General features: G+C 39.6%; 1 protein-coding gene across 5 annotated transcripts in view; it reads left to right on the top strand.

Annotated features, from left to right (window-relative positions):
* Positions 1-19,995, top strand: part of CCDC88C (coiled-coil domain containing 88C) — a 101,215-nt gene that overhangs the window by 8,408 nt on the left and 72,812 nt on the right. For all 5 annotated transcript variants that reach the window (XM_075503444.1, XM_075503443.1, XM_075503442.1 and 2 more), the window contains exon 3: positions 1,528-1,636. In XM_075503444.1, coding sequence (XP_075359559.1) covers positions 1,528-1,636 — 109 coding nt within the window. The remainder of the gene's footprint in view (positions 1-1,527; positions 1,637-19,995) is intronic.

The following is a 19,995-nucleotide window of genomic DNA, read 5'->3' as shown; positions in this document are numbered from 1 at the left end:
AAATGGAACACTTACTACAGATTTTACTTTAAAAGCTTGTTACAGTTATGTCTCTTTGGCGCTGTAATAAATTATGGAAAAAAAGAGAACAATCAGTATACAAAATCCTTTGCTGCTGTGAAGGCTTTGTAGGGTCTTGCTAGTTTGTCAGTGACAGTTTTGGTCATCTATACTTCAGTTTGCTTGAACCCTGGTACATAAATACTGTGGCTGATGTTATCTGCTGCTAAGGCAGTTTTCTCTCATTGGAATACCTGTGTATTCTGTCATATTTATATACATAGCACTGGTTTCGCTAGAGAGGTGCTTTGGGATAGTTGTGCATTTAGAAAAAAACAATGAAAGAAAAAGCTCTTTGACATACTTTGTAAACTTTGACATAAATGACATAAATCTTTGACATAAATGTAAACTTTGGCAGATAAATTTTAAAAATAAATATTGGATCAGTTCCTCTTATTTCCTTGTCAATGCCCGAGTTTAATATTTGGCCCTGGAAGAGCTGCGAATGGCTTAATTAACAGCCAGAGCAGAGCTCTGGGAGGCAGGTATTTGGGTTGTGTAGGAGTTTGCTGATAAGAGTCTCTATTAGAGGGGAAACACAAGGCTTTGATCTATGCTATTGGCGGATAAAGGTTTTCAGGTTGTTTTTTGTTGGTGTTTTTTTTTCTTTTTCCCCCTCAACATGTTAGGGTGTACACAGAGAATCTGAAAGTGCACATTCATATTAAATTATTTGCACCTTTTTCCCTGTGTGGTTTGTTGTTTTTTAATTTTAGAAATAAAATTGCTTCAGGTACAATTTTGATTTGCTTCCTTTAAATTCAAACAAAAACTTTAGGCTTCTTTCCCTAAAATCTTTCCACCAACTTTTTTCCTGTCTTGCTTATATCTCTACCTATGTTTGTATTTTGTTCATATCTTGAAGCCCAGTAGAATTAGAGCCCCATAGAGCTGTTTTTTGTGGCGCAGTGGGTATATGAGAGAGATCTAGTTAGATTATATGGGTATAGTAAAAGTGCAGTGTTCCTTTTTCCCTTTACTTCAGTGTATAATACACCTGGGTTTTCCAGTTTGCACAGTGATCATTGATCAAGTGTTAACACCCTCCTCTTGTCATAAAACTCCAAAGCCAAGGAAGGCATGGTAGTCTTTCTAGGCTTCCCTTTATTTGAATAAGATAAACCCCTTATTATCAGAGACTGCTTTGATCTAGCGTGCACAGACTAAATATGCTCTTTGCTTCGGGGATATATAAATAAGGAGGGAGGCTGCCCTGAATTACTGTGTGGGTTAACCTAAAGTAGGTTACTTTGTGGTGTGCAGGAAGATTTCCAAGTTATACATAGGTGCAAAGGTAATGAGCTTATTCTGTTGTGAATTAATGTATATGTATCCTGTATAATTATGTCAGTGCATTTAATGGGAAAATTTTTAAGGGTTTTCTTAATGGTGCATTATTGAGATGCTAAGTCTTAGCACTGAGTAATAAACTAGTAACACTTTATTTTCTTTTTCTTCTTTTAGAGATCCTCGACCAACCAACCAACGCATCAACAAGCATGTAAATAATGACACCTATCTTCGGGTTCAAAACCTGACCATCTTGGTCAGAAACATTAAGACTTACTATCAGGTGAGATTTCTGCTGTCTGCTCATTGCTCTGTGGTAATTGCTATCATGTTTCAGCTAGTGCAGGGGCTGGTGGCTCAAAAAGAAGCTTGCTACAGGAAACAGAGAGGAAATTGTGTTTGTGTAAAAGTACTTTCAGCCATGCTTTCCTTATGAAACAACAATATGGCTGCCTTCTCTATTCCTCATGGCCAGAGGCTGCTTCCCTGCCCCCCTCTTTTAAAGAAGAAATTGTGCTTGAAGGCTGTGGTAGCACATGGAGATACGTGTAGTAAAAAGGCTCTTTTGTGGTGAGGTTATGGGGTGTGTATGTGAAGGGGTTTGCTGAAATTGGAATAATGTTTTCGGGTATAAAACTTGTTTAAAACAAGTTACCTTCTTTTAAAGGGGCTGCCAGCAAATATGAAGAAATGTCTTTAATGCTAGAATATAAACCTCAAATTGATATACTATTCATTAGGAGAAATAAATTTGTGCTTATCTTGAAGGTAAACTTCTTATGCTGTGTACCTGTTCTTGGGTGTTAAAGCAGTTGTTTGTTCTGAACTCCTTCTTGAAGACACTTAAGTGCAGGAATGACTGCAAATTCTCACAAATAGTGCACTTCTGAGGCGACATCCTTGAACTGACCATCAGTGTTCCTCTGCTGTAATAGTGCTCCCCTAAAACCAGAGTGGTGACAGCTGAGCGCTTTTGCAGACTTAGATACATGTTGGATGCTGCTGGAAAGCCACAGGAGTGAATTCAGTTACTCTAAATAGAATTTCTGTATGCACACTGTTGTGTATATTTAGACTCCTTAGTGAGAGAGGTAACTGTTCTGCTGTTTCCTTTTACACATCTTTTGCCAGATTTGAATGCTGTGCAGTATAAACCAGGCTGAAACCGCTGAGGACTGTTCAAATGCTCCTCTGCATGTGTGTCTCAATCATATAATGGACAAAACAACTAAAGTTAGCGTGCTCGTTGTGGGCACTTCGTCTTTTCTGTACATATAGAAGAGACTGTGTATTGGCTTTGCCTTCAAAACAACAAAAGAGATGTAATGCTTAACTACAGTCGTGCCTTTTGATGCCATTCTCTTCCAGGGCTTGCCTACTGCTATTCTATGTTATTGCCACTACTCTGCTTCTGGACTTGCTTAGGGAAGCCTAAAAGAGAGAATGACTTGTGAAAAAGTCAGATGGGGTCAGATGACTCATCCGCGCAAGTTCCAGTGGCCTGCTAGAAAAATGAAGTGTGTAACTCAGGTTTGAGATGGTGTAGGAGGGTATCATGTATTTCTGAAGACAGCTGACCTGTGTCTCTGTTGAGAACTGGAGATGCTGATGCAATGTGATGTCATTCCTGAGACTTGTGATTTCTAAGGGGAAGTTCCATTTGGTCATAACTAGAGGCTGAAGGGTTTTTTTGGGTGGTTATTTTTTTTGTTTCTCTGTTACCCACTGAACAGTGTAAATGTATATGGAGCCTACAAGGAAAAAGGACCATGTTTAAGGACAGGGACAGGACTAGTCTTTCTCCCTCTCTCCGCACCCCCACAAGATTTACAGTCCGAGAGTCTGGTCCTTCAGGTGTTGAATCTCTAAAGCTTTATATTCTTTGTCTTGGAGCTGATAATCTGGCCTTTTTTAAGAGTACCTGAAGAGAGATCAGATTCAGGAAAAAAGAAAAGTGATTCAGAATCATGTGATATGTTGCTTGGTGTCTTGTTGACCTAGCTGTTGAGCTGTGTAATCATAATCCAATAAAGCTAGCAACAACTAAAATAGGTTAAGACGCAGAGTTTTCAATGGGAAACAGTAGTTGAGGCTTGCAGTAGCAGGCATAATGGTGATGTTCCTGTTGTAGTCCAGAAATTAAGTACTATGAATCTTGTTGCCTGAGGACTATATATACTATATGTAAACAAAGCAGTCGTGAGAGTTGATCATTCTTTGCATTTGGTCCTGAAAATGTGTAATTACAACAAAGTTTAAAATAAAATCACATTTTTTTGTGTAATGATAACATTATATAAGAAACTTATTTGTCTTCATCATACTCACATCTTCAGGGCAAATCCAAGGTCTCGATGCTAATCTGAGATTCCCTTTCATGTGGTGGTGTGCAGCTTTCAACTCTCTGTAGTCCGGGAGGAGTTAAGGCCATCCATGCTGTAAGCGAGCTGTGTGTGCGATTGATGCAGAATATAACGCCACATCTGTACTAATGTCTTTGTTAGATATTTGGAGGGTTTCTTGTGTTTTAGGATCTATGTAGCTTTTACTAGGTTTTTCAACGTGCAACCAAAGGGATACTTTGGAATATATTAAATATTGTTAGGCCTCTTCTCTCCTGAATGTTAGGGATTTTTTAAAATAGATTGAAGTTGTAGGCATTGTTTGATGAAGTGGTATTAATACATTAGCTTAAGTTAAAATGAGGGTAATGTCTTACTGACTGAAAACATACGATCAAATTTGGTTGCAGACTGGAAGTGGGAGGGAGAAGTTCCTGACGAACAATAGGAACACGAATTTGCTGCTTCCTCAAGAGAAACAAAAGCTCTAAAAATACAGTGTTGGCCTTGACATATTAGATTCCCTTTCACTTAATGGACCCAAGTCAAGTTTACAGCTTAGTTACTGAATTTGGTAGACCAGGTCTCCTAGAATGAGGAAAATGCCATCTCATGCTTTATTGAAGGAAATGGGTAGGTATGAAAGAATACTTGCCCCTCTCTGCACTGGGCAGGAGCAATCAAGAATATGATGTGAATTCATGGTACTGTAAACTGTATCTGAGGAAGGTGACGTAAGTGGCTACTAAAATTAACTCTGATATTCAGAAGCTAGTTGACATTTCAGATCATATAATTGTCTAGTATGTATGTATCTAATATCAAATTTCTCATATATTTGTATAGCTAATCTCTTTGTTAAAGCAAAATTCTCATTAATACAGATCATACTACTTCGGAAAACAAGGACAGGTCTAATCCAGAAGCATAAATCCAGGTATTCTCCACAGTGTTGGGGCTTTCCCAATCTCCTAGGCTGAGGGTCTGTGCTGAGAATGACTATGAACAAACCAGGTTATTGGTGGAATTTGGCTTTGATTTGAGCCGTAAAGATCAGTTCCTATCTGTGCTTCAGCAGGCATAACTTGGGAGGGGTAGATGCAATGAAGAAGCCTTTTTCCAGTTCAAATGACCTCTCATTTTTAGAAGTTTGCTAACTAAATTTGTTCATTAACAACTTTCCAAAGAGTTGTCTTCTCACAACTTTCAGCTGCATAAAAATGGATTGCTGATGGCTACTAGGAATAACAGTGTCAAGACTCTTAAAATGGGGGACAACATTGGTTGCTGCAGGCTTTGGTGGTTTTTTTAATTGGGTATGTAATATTTGTTACTGGTGGTGGCAGGCAACATCTCTGCATTTCCTTTTCTCTGAGCAGTTGCGCCTTTGCAGGTCTGTTATTGGCTTGAGAGGCCCCTCCTTTGAAACCAGGCAAATGACTCATTTTGCTGTGGGATTTCATGAGCATTCAAGAGAATCTGTCATTAATTGCATTTAATAACTTACAGCACTGGTTCACTGGAGAAACGTTTGGTCATAAAACTTCTGGAATTAGTGCCATATCTTGGAAAAGGGCTGAGCACAGCAGAACATGTTCATTGCTCATAGTGTGAGTTTTATGTGTCTCTTCTTGCTCTGACTGAATTCAGACACTTGGCTGTCTTTAAACTGGAATTCAAAATGGTTTTGTAGGCAATAGTTTAGTACAGAGAATTGCAGGTTACTGTTTGTAACTGCAGCGAGGATGTAGGTTGATTAAAGGGGTCAATAGAGAACGGAGTGTATTGGAGAAGCGGTGCTCATCCACTTCTCACTAGTGCAGGTGTTGTGCATCCTGCTCAAAGGCTGAAGTGTCTATCACATACTACAGCTAACCAGTGTATATGGAACAGATTGACCTGTAGCTGTTGTCTGCTGCCTTGTGTTGGTAGCATAGTTGGGAATGTTGGTCCTTAAACTGACACTGGCTAGCCCAGTGCAACACAAATGAAATTATCTTGCTATTCCTGAGGTCTGCCTTCACTTTGAAATGCTTCTATTGTGAGCTCCACTAAGGATTATCTCCTGGTCCAATTAAATTGGCTTGAAAAGAGTTCAGGTGTGAGTACTGCAGGACTGAATGATGTTTGGCTTCACTGAAGTAAGCAGTCTTGACCCTTGTTGACAGTGAGTTGTTATGGCCTTAATTCCCTGGGGCCTTGTGCTTCTTTTCCAAATGCTGATTAATGCCAACTGTGGCAACTATATTCATAGTGGTGTGGCACTATCCGTGTTTCTGGCAGAGTTTGATGGCAATGTTTGAAACAAAAAAAGACAACAACAAAAAAGGAACAAAAAACCCCTTAAGCTGCAACAACCTGTGCAAGAGCTATTATTGTTGCTGGTTCTGTCACTTCTGATGATGGAAGAAAAAAGCTAGAAAATCTGAGGGGTGTTGACCTATCCCTTTGCCATGCTGTAGAGAATATTTAAATCCTGTAGGTGCTAGTACTTGAAGTGTCCATGTAAGAACAGCTGCCCTGATGTCTGCAACACTTGGAGAACATGCTCAGACCTACAGAGTTTTGGAAGAGGCCTGCAGCAGGCTGGCAGGGGAAGCTTGAAGTGGCTTTGATGTTCTTCTTCTGCTCATGTGTCAATCATTGGGTTTAGGGTTTTTCTACAGAACTAAAAATCACTTTGATACCAATTGATAAAAAATTAAATTTATGAAAGGATCTGTTTTGATGTCAGCTAGTTTCCTAACCTTCAAAAATGCCAGTAGTCACTGCAACAGTATATACTGCACTCTCAAGCAAAAATTCCTACCATTTACATGAAAAACTTGAGGTTGATGGAGAGACAAAGAAAAAAAAGAATGTGATCATCCCTTGGCTAGTGTCTGCGTGGGTATTATGGCCACATCTGGAGTATGTGGATGAGAAATGCTGTTGGAAGAAATGCTGCAGTGTGGTCATGGCTGTATTTTTGTTGCCTGTATTCCCTGCAGTTGTGGCCACTAAATACCTAACAGATTGCTTCATGTTTCTAAATAGGTTGGAAATATCTCTTCATTTAAAAAAAAAAAAAAAATCATACTGAGAGACAGTTCTGAAACCAGTTGTGACCATGTGGCTTGTGCAGCTTCAGTAAGAAATGCATAACCCTTAGCATTTCCATTAAAGTGAGGGTGTGGGGGAGTAAAGATGAAACCATTCACTGAATTTTTAGAGACTATATCACCACAAATCGTACCCTCCCCACCTAAACTCACTTAGCTGGGCTCAGAGATAATGGTGAGCAAGGATGCATTACTTTTAAGGCATGTTTCCTCATACCTGTGTCCTTCTCCTTTTACTTGGCTGCTCTATATTTGTGTAAAACAAGTACAAGCAGCAGGGTTTTTATCAGGCACATTAAAGGGAGCTAGCTGCCTGTGAGTTTGGCTGTTGCTGTGAGCAGTTCGGTGCTGGGGCTGCAGTAGCGCTGTGTTTCTAATCTCCAGAAAAGAGAGATCGTTTTGTTTTCAGGCTGGGGTAGAAGCTGGTTCTCCTGCTGGGTCAGCAAAGGTCTTGCAATACTGGTAGCTTCAGATCAATAAACAACTCCCGCTTCTGTAGTTGAAGCGTTGAGTCAGGTTTAGAGCTCTTGACTGGACTGCAAAGAGGAATTCAAACTTGGAGCTCCAGATTTGGGCACAAGTTCTGAACTGGCAACTGTAGTCAAGCTATAAATAAAGTTCTGGAAGTAGCAATGTCCTCTTCTGAGTTGAAATCTTTCCCTACTAGGCAGGCTAGTTCTAATGGGCTAGTAATACAGTCCTTAGCAAAGTAAGCACCAAAATCCTAGAAATGCACATAAATGCACGCACCCTGAAGTCAAAAAAGCATTCCTCTGTTCTGAGGGGTAGAGTTTGTACCCACAATGGCCTACTGAATTAGACAAAACTAAACTTTTTTTGCTAGCCTTGTCTATCTGGTTGTTAAACTACAGTATGCCTGGGTGACTGCTTTGCTTTGATTCCTGTTCCCTAGAAATCTTAATTTAGCAACTTGGCTTAGGGGGGAACCTTTCCCCATCTTGAGCTTTAAATTCCAAGATTATTAACTGAGAATGTCAGCTTTCTCAACAGCAAGATATCAGAAGCTTCAACAGATAAGCTCTTTCTAATTCAAATACTTTGCCGATCTCGTGCGCTCTTAAGTGTATGTTCTCTCCCTTTTCTGTACAGTTGAGCGGGCTATATGCATACAGTTTCCTAATTTGTTTCTGCATTGGGAATTGTGTGGTTGCACTTCCCAAAGTGTTCTCGTGGCCTTAAGTTACTCCTGCACAAAGAGGCTCAGTGGCTGCTCACCATTGTTTCTGTCTTTTTCACAAGTCTACAATAAATAAGTTAGTATGACCAGTAAGTTAGTACTAAGGTACTAGATAAGTACCTTAGATAAGGTAGAGATGCTCTGTGTTTCAGTAAGGCAGTGGGCTAGGACTCTGGAGATTCTGCCAGTGGCACAACCTGGAGTAGGACCCTATTAGCTCTGTATTTGTTTCCACTCCTATTCTTCATTTGACTTCTCTAGTTAGTTTAAACTTGCTACAGGCACAGACTGTCTATATGTATTTATGCAGTACTTAGCTTAACGAGGCCTTCTTGGTTCTTCAGTGACAAAAATGTTTTAAGTTTTCTGTTCTGCAGGAGCATGAGATGTGAAGGTTGCATGGAAGACTGGTATTATGAAGACATTCAGTTATTGCAGTGGTGGGTGCATGGCAAGGGAATGACTGGCCTTGGCACAGACATTCTGGGAAATGCTGAACCAGTGATGTTAATCTCTGATTTAGTCCTTCACCTGAAAGTAGTAGTACCACTGTGCTGCAAGTCGAACAGACATAAGAAGAATCACAAAGATCATGATCGTTTTGTATAGATCCTGTTACCAAGTATTTCAGTAAGAAAGAGGTGGAGACAGTGACTCATCACTACCAGCCAGACTGTCTGATGGTTTTTTTAGTGAGAATTGTCTTGCTTGTTTCCAGAAGAACTGGACGAAACAAACATTTCTGCCCCAGAGTTGAAATAAGTTTCTGTGGAGGTCAGTTTGAAAAGTGTTCCCAGGTTGGTGAGAGCTACCACTTCAGGTGGCTAGTAGCATGCTCTCGGACACCTGATTGAGATTACTGGCTCTGATTCTAGGATGCATTTCAGATGATACATTGAATTATGTCTGGAAGTTTAATGGAGGACTGAGCTTAGAGATGTATCTTTTTCCCTCAGGCTCCATGGAATTTTTATATTTTTCCATAATATTTTAATATGGAATGAAATAGTGACCTCAAACAGATGGAAGAAAATAGGTTGGCTTTTAAACTACTTTATTGCCTGTAATTTCCTGGAGCTAGAATATGGGAAGGGGCAGAATAGGCTGGCATGTGTCTGTGTAGTCCTGTCTTTGTTTTGCTTAGTAAGCTAGAGGGATCTGAATTCATTGTACAGACAAATGAAGAAACTGAGCCAAGAAAAGAGAGGAGCAGTGTCCTAAAATATGGAGGCAAATGGAGGTGACCTGTAAAAATTTTACAGTATGGAATAGCTGTTTGGTTCCCACACAGCAGTATTTACTTGAACTCTCACATGTTAATTGAAAACAATTCTTGGGATGTCTGAATTACAGAATGCATCCACTGTGTCGTTTATGTGGCTTAAAAAGGGTAATGTGAGTGTGTGTGGCTTTTCTTAATGAAAGCTAAGGCCTAATGTTAATCTCCTAGACTATTGCAGTGATTACTGATGCTAAAACCACAGGGTATTTCAGTATTTTAGTCCTCTACGACATATATATTTTTGGATATTAGGTTTAAGGCATAAGTTACTGTTCAGACAGTCTAACCAGACAGCTGTGTTCAGTCCTGCTGCCTAGATTTCAGGCAAATGTCCCATTTTTGTCAGCTGAAACTTTGTGACTGAGGGAACTGAGTTCTGTAGACCCTACCAATTTTGGGTAAGTTAGAAAATAGCGTGCATGCCACTTGTAGCTGAAAATAGCTTTGAGATTTATTTTTGCTAAAAGATAATAATAAATGAAAGTTAAAGATTGCTTTAGTGCTTGTGTTTATGTAATGGATTCCATGTCATTTAGTCCTTTTCATTAAAAAGTCTTCGAAGAGTCAAGAAGATGAATTCCACAAATGTAATAAATATGATTGCAAAACAACCCCCCCTAATTGCATAGCAGTTCCAGAAGCAAATAATTTCTGCTTTTAATGGCAAGTAGCAAATGAAGGCAATTTATTTTCTTATTTTATTTGTATGTTCTGTGTGTGAAAACATTGTTTTATCCAATGTGGCTTTTACTGAGGATACTGTCACATGCTGTATTGTGGCACACTGGATTCAGTCCACACTCTTGCTCTCACACAGCTCTGACTCTGGGTTAATGTTTGGTGTCAAGGCATGTTCCCATCAGTTCCAGTGACATCTGTGACCCTGTGGTGTGGAGTGAGCAAAGGTGTCTCTTTGTGCTTCTAACTCAGCTGGCCTGGGCTTTCCACTCCAATAGCTTTGTAATTAGCTTTTGTTACAAAGGTCTGTAATGAACTCTCACCTTTTCGTACATTGCTTTTTTTTAATGACTGTAGGCAATACTTGCACAGTGTGTTTTGATCCAAGATAGATATTTGGGATTTCTTTTAAAGCAGTGCTTATCTGTCCTTTTGAAGGCACAATTATTAGTTTCAGAAATGTGTGGGAGATCTTGGATAGAGCATCATATCCAAATGCAGAGTTGTATTTACTTTGAAAACCAAAACGTGGTTTGCATTGTAAAGATCTGCTTGAGCTTATATTGACCTTCAGTACTTGTGGCAAATGTGAATGCTCTTGGGCCACGAAACGGGTGTGGAGTTTGTGGAGTTGCCTACCCTGATTAAGAATGATGGGCTTTACCCTTCCGAGTGGGTCTCTGGACCTGAGGAGGCAACAGGCCTGGCGACAGGAGGAAGTTCTAGTGTGCTAGTTTCTTTGCTGAAGACAAACCACAGGAAAGGGTGTATTTCTTACTTTACATGGTGTATGGACTTTACATAAGCCCAAATTAGGGAAGGCACCTGCTCATGAATGCACATAAATTGAAATGCTGTCACTCTGATGCATGCATACATCTCCTATTTGCAAATATGTTGGTTTTTGAAAGGAAGGATTTAAAAAAAGCAAACTCTAAAGAGCAAATAAAGCAGCAAGTTAATGTGTGTGCACTGTACTTTAAGTAAGCAGAATTACTTTTTTACAGCTGTTTAGAAGGGCTGTTTAAATATAAGCTGTGTGTGAGCTGGTGCCTCTGCTGTTTCCCATTATGATTAAGAGATGGAGCTGAAGGGGAGTTAAGTGTTTAAATTCTGCTGGGTCCTCATATGGCCAGTAAAAGTGCCTAAATAAAAATCTGCTCAGCAGACTGAAATGGCCCCTGTGGAGCTGTCACTGTCTGTTCTCTTTCATAATTAGCATTATTAAAAGTCTCTAGATGTTTATTTAATTTGTTTTTTAGACTTGGAATGACATTGTTAGTGCCTGTTAGGTGATCAAGATAAGTGATAGACATCTGCTCCTTTGGGTTGTGGTAGGAAAGACTTGTGGTCCTTGCACAAAGGAATAATATTGTATGAATTCCATTTAAATATCTTCCTGTCCTATGAAAATGATTTAGTGGGTTATTAATATTTTTAAAACTTTTAAACTACAATAGGTGGTGTCCTTCCTCTAGAAAAAGTCACCTTTATTTGCCTGATGTTAAAGAACTAATTTCAAAAACATCTAACTTGTTTGCTGGAGGGTTGAGAAGCAAAAGAGGAAAGGTAAGTTTAAAGAGGCACTTTAAAGATTTTTTTTTTTTTTTTTTAAATGGTGAACCCATCTGTAATATATCCACTGGAAAGGTATTTGTAAGGGAGTGCACCATCAAATTGGTATTGCAGAAAGACCTGTTTGGCATGCAGTGTGTTAGAACAGAACAAAATGGGAGGGTGGTACTGAGGCTAATGCCTGGTTTATTTTGGAGCAGCTGTGTTACAGTAAAGCTAAGTGGCTGGAGTCCCATGGGAGGCATAAGCATTTACTGGTAGAAACTGGAAGGAGGTGAATTTCTTTTTAAGTTTTGATATTAAATGTATGTTAGAGTACGTTAAAAGGCTCATTTCTCAGGATGCAGGTCCCAAAGAAACAGAATCAGTCCTGAGAAGTAGTTACCTCAAAAGTAAAACATGCTTCACTTTCTTAAAACAAACAAACAAAAAAACAATAACAACAACAAAAAAACAAAACCCCTTCTAATTTGACTAGTTACCTGTTTGAGTTACTTGGAGTCTCTCAAGGCTGTGTAGTTGCTTCAAAGCAGAACTACAATTTACCTACAAGGAGTTGCCTTTTAATGTAATAAATGTCTTAAGGTCACTTCTTCAATTTTGAGCTTTCAAAATGTGGAAAAAAACCCCAACAACCAAACAAAAAAACCCACCCTGTGTGTTCTGTGTTTTCCTGAATATGAAAAAAGCTGCGAGTCAGTACTGAAGGCTTTGTCTTTGTTTTCAAGGTTTGTGGCAAATGCTTATCTGAACAGCATGTGGATGTATCTTTACAGTTTTATGTGCAGAAAGAATGAGCCTGTAGTAGAGGACCACAAAAGCTGCCATTATTAGAAGCCTTGCTTACACTTCAGTGCTCTGGTGCTTAATCTAGCTCCCAGCTTCCAGTCATGCAGAAGAAACTAAACGAGAGTGCTCTGTTTTAATTCTCAAACTTGGTTGAGCTGTCCTGTGTTTCTTCCAGTATGCATTTCCTTTGTAGCCTGAGCCAAAATCTTGATTGGAAAGGTGATTTTGATCTCCCTTTTTCACTTAGCCCTTTCTCTTTATAAATGGCTGGGTCCAAATTCTATGCAATTGAGGGATTCAAACTTCAAATCGTTTGTTATTGCTTGAAGACTTTTCTCTGTAAGATACAGATGTAGTTTGGCCTCCTGTTTCTTAAAGCATCTCAGTTAACTTGCAATTGCACTTTCTTTGTATGGCATAGGACCTGATTTTAAATGGCACTTTCTGAGACTGCAAGCTGATGCAGCTTCTCAAGTTGATGCAACTCGAGATGCCGAGCATCTTGCATAGTGGGATCTTTAAGCAGTTTGGCTTTGATACCCTTTAATATTGTGAAACCAGAGCTATCTGCCAGATCATGGTTTGTTTTGGCTCTTCTCCTTGACAACATATTGCAGTCTTTACCAATGTCAAGGTATTTATCACACTTGCCAGTACTTGGAGATTTTGCAGGGTTTATGGCAACTGTTTGAATATCTGCAAAAGGATTCATCCTGACTTGCTTTCCCAGTCTTGAGCTCAGCAGGGCATCTGGTTTTGGAGGCTTTAAGTGCTCTGCCCAACCTGCTAGTAAGAGACATGCACTCGGCTGAGAGAGCTGAGTTGACATGACAGAGTAAAAAGCAGTTGTTTTTATAACAATCTGAACTGCTCTACTCTTCTAACACACGGACTTCGCAGTCAGTACTCCGTCAACTGTTTATAAAGGACAGATCATTTGAAGTTTCTTTACAGTTTGCTTATAAACAAGTAGAAATACACTTGTAACCAATGACTTAACCTCTTGAGACTCTAAAGGGAAAATCTTAAGTATTAAATACATAAAAAAAAAATTCCACAAACACCCCCCCCCCCCAACCCAAAACCCAACAAACGAAACAAGCTACCTTGATCTTACTGATACTCGTGCAAGTCTCTCCCACCAGGCTGCATTAATCTTCATTCCTCAAAGTCTTTTGTAAGTCAAGAAAGTTAATAGTGAAGAGTAATTTTTTAGTTGGGTAAACACTGCAGAATGGTGCTTAAAACACAAACAAGTTCCTGATTTATTTTGCTTTCTGTAACAGGTAGTGTGCAATTCCCAACTTAAAACTTTAGTATACACTGGAGTCTTGGTTCTTCCACCAGCCATATTCGATATGCAAAGGAGGTGACGAGCAGATGCATTCAGCACATTAGTTTTAAATAGGCTTTTTATATGGCAGTTTTTAATGTGTCTCTACAGCACCACGAAACCAGAGGCTATAGCTTACCTGTTGTGTGTGTGATACTTTTGCATAGGTGAATCTGAGATTCTAAAGCAGGTATCTGACCATCATGCTAAAGAAGGTTATCAGGTTAGCCCTACATTTAAGTCATTATAGTCTTTTTTCATGTATATAGTGTTGTTCTTCTCTTGGTTTGTGTGTTTTGTGTTTGTGTGACTGATAGAGAGGTGCTGCTGAAAGATACATCTGTGTAAGCACAGAAAAGGCTGGGGAAAAGTGTTTTTTCATCCCAAAACAAAGCTGTATTTAAAAAAAAAACTCCAAACAAACAAACCCAAACCCCTTATATCAAAAATTTGCATCAGAGACTACTTTTTTGAACTGTATGTTTCATTGCTTTTTTTTCTTTAAGTAAGAATGCACTGTGCAGGTATATGCTGTGACCTTACAGTTACTTCCCTGTCTGCTGGTGCCAATGATGGAGAATGGTTGACTACCACAGTATTGTTCTGCTGGGGTATGTACAACCTTTTTTTTTTTTTTTTTTTTTTTCCTGGGATGATGAAGAATGGTTCCTGCCTAATATAGTACCAACAAATTGCAAAAGGAACAAGAGTACAAGACTAGAGATACCTGGAACTCCTTTCTCACCATGGAGATTTGTTGTACTGTCAAGTTAGTCTGAGAGTTATAATGAAGTGCACTTGAGTGTAAGGGAGGAGAGCTGAAACTGGAAAAAAAAACAACTGCTAAATATTTCATACTGGTCGGTTCAGACGTAAGATGTTTCCAAGGTGTTTAATGCAATAGTTGTTTAATATTTCAAACATCAGTTTGATTCTACAGTAACAAAAAATATATATGAATAAATAGTATGGATTTTTTAACTTTTTCATGCACTGTGATAATTTTGTTTTAACTGTTGTCATCTTCCACTTTCAACTAGGACTATGATTTTTTTTTTTTAAAATCTCTTCCTACCTTCCCAGCCACCAGGTGAAATGTTTAACTTGGCCTGAAATGTTTTCTTTGGGGCACTTGTAAAAAAAAAAAAAAAAAGCGGAACAAAAGAGCTAGTTTTGCAAAACAAGAAAGAATTATATCAAAGCACATCTGTGTGTCTTATATGAAATAGGTTCAGAGTATGAAATAAATTAAATGGAACAATTGTCAGAGGAAAAGACACTGAATGCCCTGACCCCAGAATACCTGCACTCTAGATGTTGATAGATTTACTTGGGAGAAGGTGCAAACCTGAGATATGGTCTTGTTTGCTGAGTTCATGGCAGTTATCGGACCAAGAACTTTGAAATTTGTGCTTTATTGCCGGGTAGATTTGTTGATACTAACAGTGACTTTGACTTGCCTAAAGCATGAATCCATGTGAACTGAAATGTACAGCTTCCAAAATTTCCGAAACTTGCAGCACAAGCCTTCCATCGGATGGGTGCTGGGTTCTGAGAACTGATTCTCTTCATCTGTCGGATATGCTGTCACTGTGGTGGGCATAAAGCGTTTCCAAGTCAGTTCACACTGTGCAGGGCATGTGACATAAGGCAGCAGAGAATCCGCCTTCAGGAGCGGTGACCCCCTCACCAGATACAGTAAACTCAGTCTGAACGTGTTCCCATGTGAATGCTTACACCCATACTTCCTCAAGAGACCAGCTTTGCTGAGGAGTGTTTACTATCTATTCTGGAGTCTTGCTGTTTTGCAATACAAAAGGAAGCTCCCATTGTGTTCTTGCACTTCATGGCTTGAATTTCTACAGTTAATAGGGCTATCCACAGTGACAGAAGCTGCTTTTTTTTTCCCCAGGTATGGCAGCTGGGAACTGCAGTCATGGTCAGCTGCTTCAACATGGCAGCTCCTCCCCACTAGAAGGGTATTCTCCACTCCTCCTGCTAGTCTTAAATTAGGAAAGGATGTGAAAGATTTTTGTACTCTGATGCAAATCTCAAGGCCTCAGGGAAGTTGTGTGTTCATAAAAAGGCAGAATTTGGCTCTTAACATTAACTGAGATACGCTCATTGCACTTACTGTTGTGAGGATGGGGAGAGAGAGGGAGGTTTTTGTGTCAGTTTGAGCACTCACAGTTTGTTTAATCATCATTCGCTCCGTGTGATACAGACCCTTTCGGGTTCCGCATCTTTGGCACACACTGCTGTTGTATGAAAGAGGAATTATGAATGGAGTGAACAAGTTTCCTGGCACTTGGGAAGCCATCGAAGTTTGTGCTTAACAGAACAAGCAGGCTGACTGATGTCATACAATATTAAATACACAGTAGCCTAAAATAATTTCTGTTTGCAGGGACAAGCCTTTTTTGGTTTTTTTTTTTTCATTTTTTTAGCATATCATCTAAACAATTACTAAACAGAGAAAAATAACATTTAAAAAAATCACTGTCCTTCTAAGGAACTAGCTAGGAGAGAGTAGTTTAATTTACTACCTCTCACCTTTTTTAATGACAACTCATTAATTTTCCTTTGATATTCTGAGCAAGTCTGTTCCAGTTCCCAGGACATATGCTGTATGCCCTCGAGGGGAAAAGCAGTTAAGAATTACAAGGAGTATTATGCTTGGTAGAAATAAGCGACCTGCTGAAGTAATAACCTGCTATGTGCTCCTAAGTCTCTCTGTATGAATCAGGGCTTTAAAGTGGTGACTGATATACGAGGAATATGTCATCTTTGAGATTAACAAGACAGCTGCACTTGAGAGAGGAGGAATACATTCATTTTCATGTTCTGTAACACTGACCTTCATGCAAGAAGATTCAGACTTGAGTAACTGCTTAAACTTTTGCTACAATCCTGGAGATAATATGGCTCTTCTGCTGAGACAGGGCAGGATACAGGTTTAGCTGAACATACTTTATTATGCTGTAGCTCTAATACTGCAAAGTCTCATTTCCTGACTGTATTAACTGCCTGAGATTTCTTTCTGAGACTTCTGCCATTGCAGAAACAGTCCATTTAAACCAGTCTTGCTTTTTAAATATCTTAGATAACTGTTTTCTGTAATAATTTCTCTAGCTTTCTCTCAGTTGGGTAAGTAACCCCGGTTAAATGGTTCTTACGATGTTTTAATACCCTGTGGTATAGGACCACCTCCTGCTATGGAGTAGTGTCTCATTCTTGGCCACTGGATTTCATGCAGATTGGTTTGGGAAGAGCTTGGGAATGCAGTAATTCACTTTGAAGAACTGCTGTGGATCTGTGTTTCATGCCTGTCTGGACCCAGGAATTCAAACACTGTCTCCGGCATTAACCACTGGACAGCCCGCTTCCTCAGTTAATTGTATACATGTGAAGAACAGCACATTTGATGAGGTAGATGCATTGAAAACACACATCAAAGTATACTTTTAAACATTTAATTACAAATTTACCTAGTGAAAAATCTTAGTGTTAATTAAAGAATCTGTGAGTATTAAGAGTTCAGAATTTGAAGTTCATGTTATTTGGCTGCTAAATCTTTTTTTAAAAAAAAAAAAAAATTCCATGAGGTGTCCAAAGAGAAAGTAAAGAGCTTACACATCTAACTCTATATAAACTGAGAGATTTTTAATCCATAATGAGGAGTGGTGTGTTGCAAAGCAGTGGAAACCACTTTGCATTGTGTGCATTCATAAAGAGGCGCTCATTAAAAATGCATTTTTAGTCACCACCTGTTATTTGTTTAATATGATGGGTGCTTTACTGCAGTGTTGTATTATTTTTGTCATCCTTCTTTTCCAAAGTGCATTGTTCATCACTTTGAACCATATGGGCAGAAATATATTCTGAACATCTGATTTCTGTACTGGCCATTCCCTGAGGAAAGACTCTAATGCCCATGTTTATGACCAACCAACGAAGCCTTTCGTGTCATCTTTTCATGAAGATTTCTTACCTTCTGCATACCAAAGATGCAATTAGGAGATTCACAGCTGTGATGCTGCAGGACAACAAGGGGGCTGCACTTGCTTAGGCAGCGAAGGCCTCTTTGCTCAAATTAGTAAATAAAAACAACTGTTTTGGGAACAGGGGAGAGCTTTTTGCAGGTCCTGTGTCCTCCATAAACCCTGCTTTTTTTTCCCATGGCTTGCACCTGACAGTGGGCATGTGCTGAGGTGTGTGTGGAGTGATGTGTACGCTGACCTGGCTGCTGCCTGGTATGGTAGCCCTTGCTGGGAGAGATACCCAAGAGTCTCCCCTGTTACAAGTTTCTGTGAAATTCTAAAAGTTTGATTCTTCTGGCCGTCTCTCATAAAAATCAGGATGAAAAATGCCTGTTGAGTTGCTTTCCTTGACTGCTCCAAATTTTCTCCAATTTACAAGTGTAACTGGGAATAAAGACCCCGATTAAATGTGCCACAGCACTGCATTTCAGCACTCTGGCTTTTTTGACTGTGCATTATCTCCTCTGCTTTGGAGATAGGATGTTTGCATTGTGCTGTCTCCCATTTCTCTTTCATGATAGTAGCATGTCCAGTAATGCTTGCATGAGTTGTACACACTGAGCAGAGTATGTGTATAGCATACTGCAATACATTTTCTCTTTAATGGGGGGCAAGGGAATGCATAGATGGCAAAGTTTCCTTTTCTTTCAGTGTGGTATGAAATCTTTTCTTTAATGCGACCAGTGGGCAGGTTTCATTCTCATTCTTCTGCCCTGTGCATGTATCAAAAACCTGCCATACAACCTGGTGTAATCAGCAGTCTGCTCTCAGGAGGCCCTGAGTTTGAAACAGCAAGAGTTTTGCAGCTTGGAGCTGAATGGCATTGGCAGAGCTGTTTGAAGAAGTTTGCTTAGCTCCTGCCTGCATTGTGCTGAGCTGATTTCAAAGGGGCTGTTGCCTCTACCTCATGAGAATGACTTTCAGTCAAAATTCACAAGGAATCATGTATCTACTAATCTGCAATGCAGCAAACGCTCTTATTTTCAGTTTCGGTTGTGCCTGTTTCTGTATTACTGTTTAGAAAGCAAGATCAGTGACTGCAGATTAACTTGGGGGAAATTCTGTTTTTTACTACTGCATGTTAATGTTCAGTAGTAAATTTTGGAAACCTAGCAGATCTTCTGCATATGTACACTGTCAACAGAAATTGCTTAGCTTGGAGATTCAAACTTAAATGCCTGATTTTAGCACCCTATATTTACCATATGTCTTAATGTTATGGAGATACAAACATTGACTTATGCTAAGATTTAGAGGAATGGTGAATTCAGGTAGTGCTACTGAGGTGCCAGAGCATCTAGACTTGCATTCAGATGCTGTATTATAACTGCTGGATTTTCTCTGATTACTTCCTCCAGATAGTAAGCATCTGTTTTCCCCCTTTAAAATTAGTGGGAGCTGCATGTTTTCTGAGTGCTGAGAAAGACCATTCGTTCAAATGCCCAGCTTCAAAATGCAAACTATTACTGTAGGTTTGAAGAGCAAATTGTTTTACTGCAGCATTTCTTTTGGTGAGTGACTGTGCTGATTCCCATAGAGCTCCAGTTTCTGATCGGCCATTCATCACTCAACCAATTCATGATGCTCTCAGCAAAAAAACAGGTTTGTCGAAGTAACTCAATGCCTCCACCAAAGTATGTTTAAACAATGATGCAGTGCCATTTTAATAAGTTATTAAAAGCTGCGTATAAACCAGAACAAAAGAGTCCTTACTCCAGCACTTAACATCATGAACATTTCGGAGTTTGCAGTGGACCTAGCATTGCTCCTTTCCCTGTTGTACAGCTGGATCTCTTTGCCAACGTTTTGTGCTTCACTAAGGTGAAAGGTGTAAACTCTCTGCTGATAAAATGTTTCTTGTGCTACCTTTCTCTGATTGTAGTGTCCCTTAAAATTATGTCTGAGGCTGCTTCTAGGAGTTAGGCTTCTTCCAGACCACCGAGGAGGTTCGGCGTGCTTTGAACGCTGCTAGGCTTAGATCTGCTGCTCAGTAGTTGCAATAACAATATAAACTTCTGTGTAACCGGTATCTTTTAAAATTCTAATAATCTTTATTTTTCCAGAGCAAGGCAGCCCAAGTGTGCTAGACTGGAGGAGGTGTTGCTCCTCTCTGCAGCCTGAGACTTGCATCGCTCTTGCCTGGAGCAATCTTTCTGGGGGTTTACCCTCCCCTCCTCTGCTTTCAGCTAGCTGAGAGGCCAGCCCATCATGGTTGCACTGCTGTTGTTTTGTGATCTGATTGATAGGGAGCGTAAGTCACTCAGTAAGTCATATCGAGTTTCCCTCGATTATGTTGTTTAAATA

This window comes from Mycteria americana, chromosome 5, assembly GCF_035582795.1.
Source record: "Mycteria americana isolate JAX WOST 10 ecotype Jacksonville Zoo and Gardens chromosome 5, USCA_MyAme_1.0, whole genome shotgun sequence".
Taxonomy (NCBI): domain Eukaryota; kingdom Metazoa; phylum Chordata; class Aves; order Ciconiiformes; family Ciconiidae; genus Mycteria; species Mycteria americana.
The sequence above is the reverse complement of the archived record's forward strand: the minus strand, read 5'-3'. Positions and strand labels throughout refer to the sequence as shown.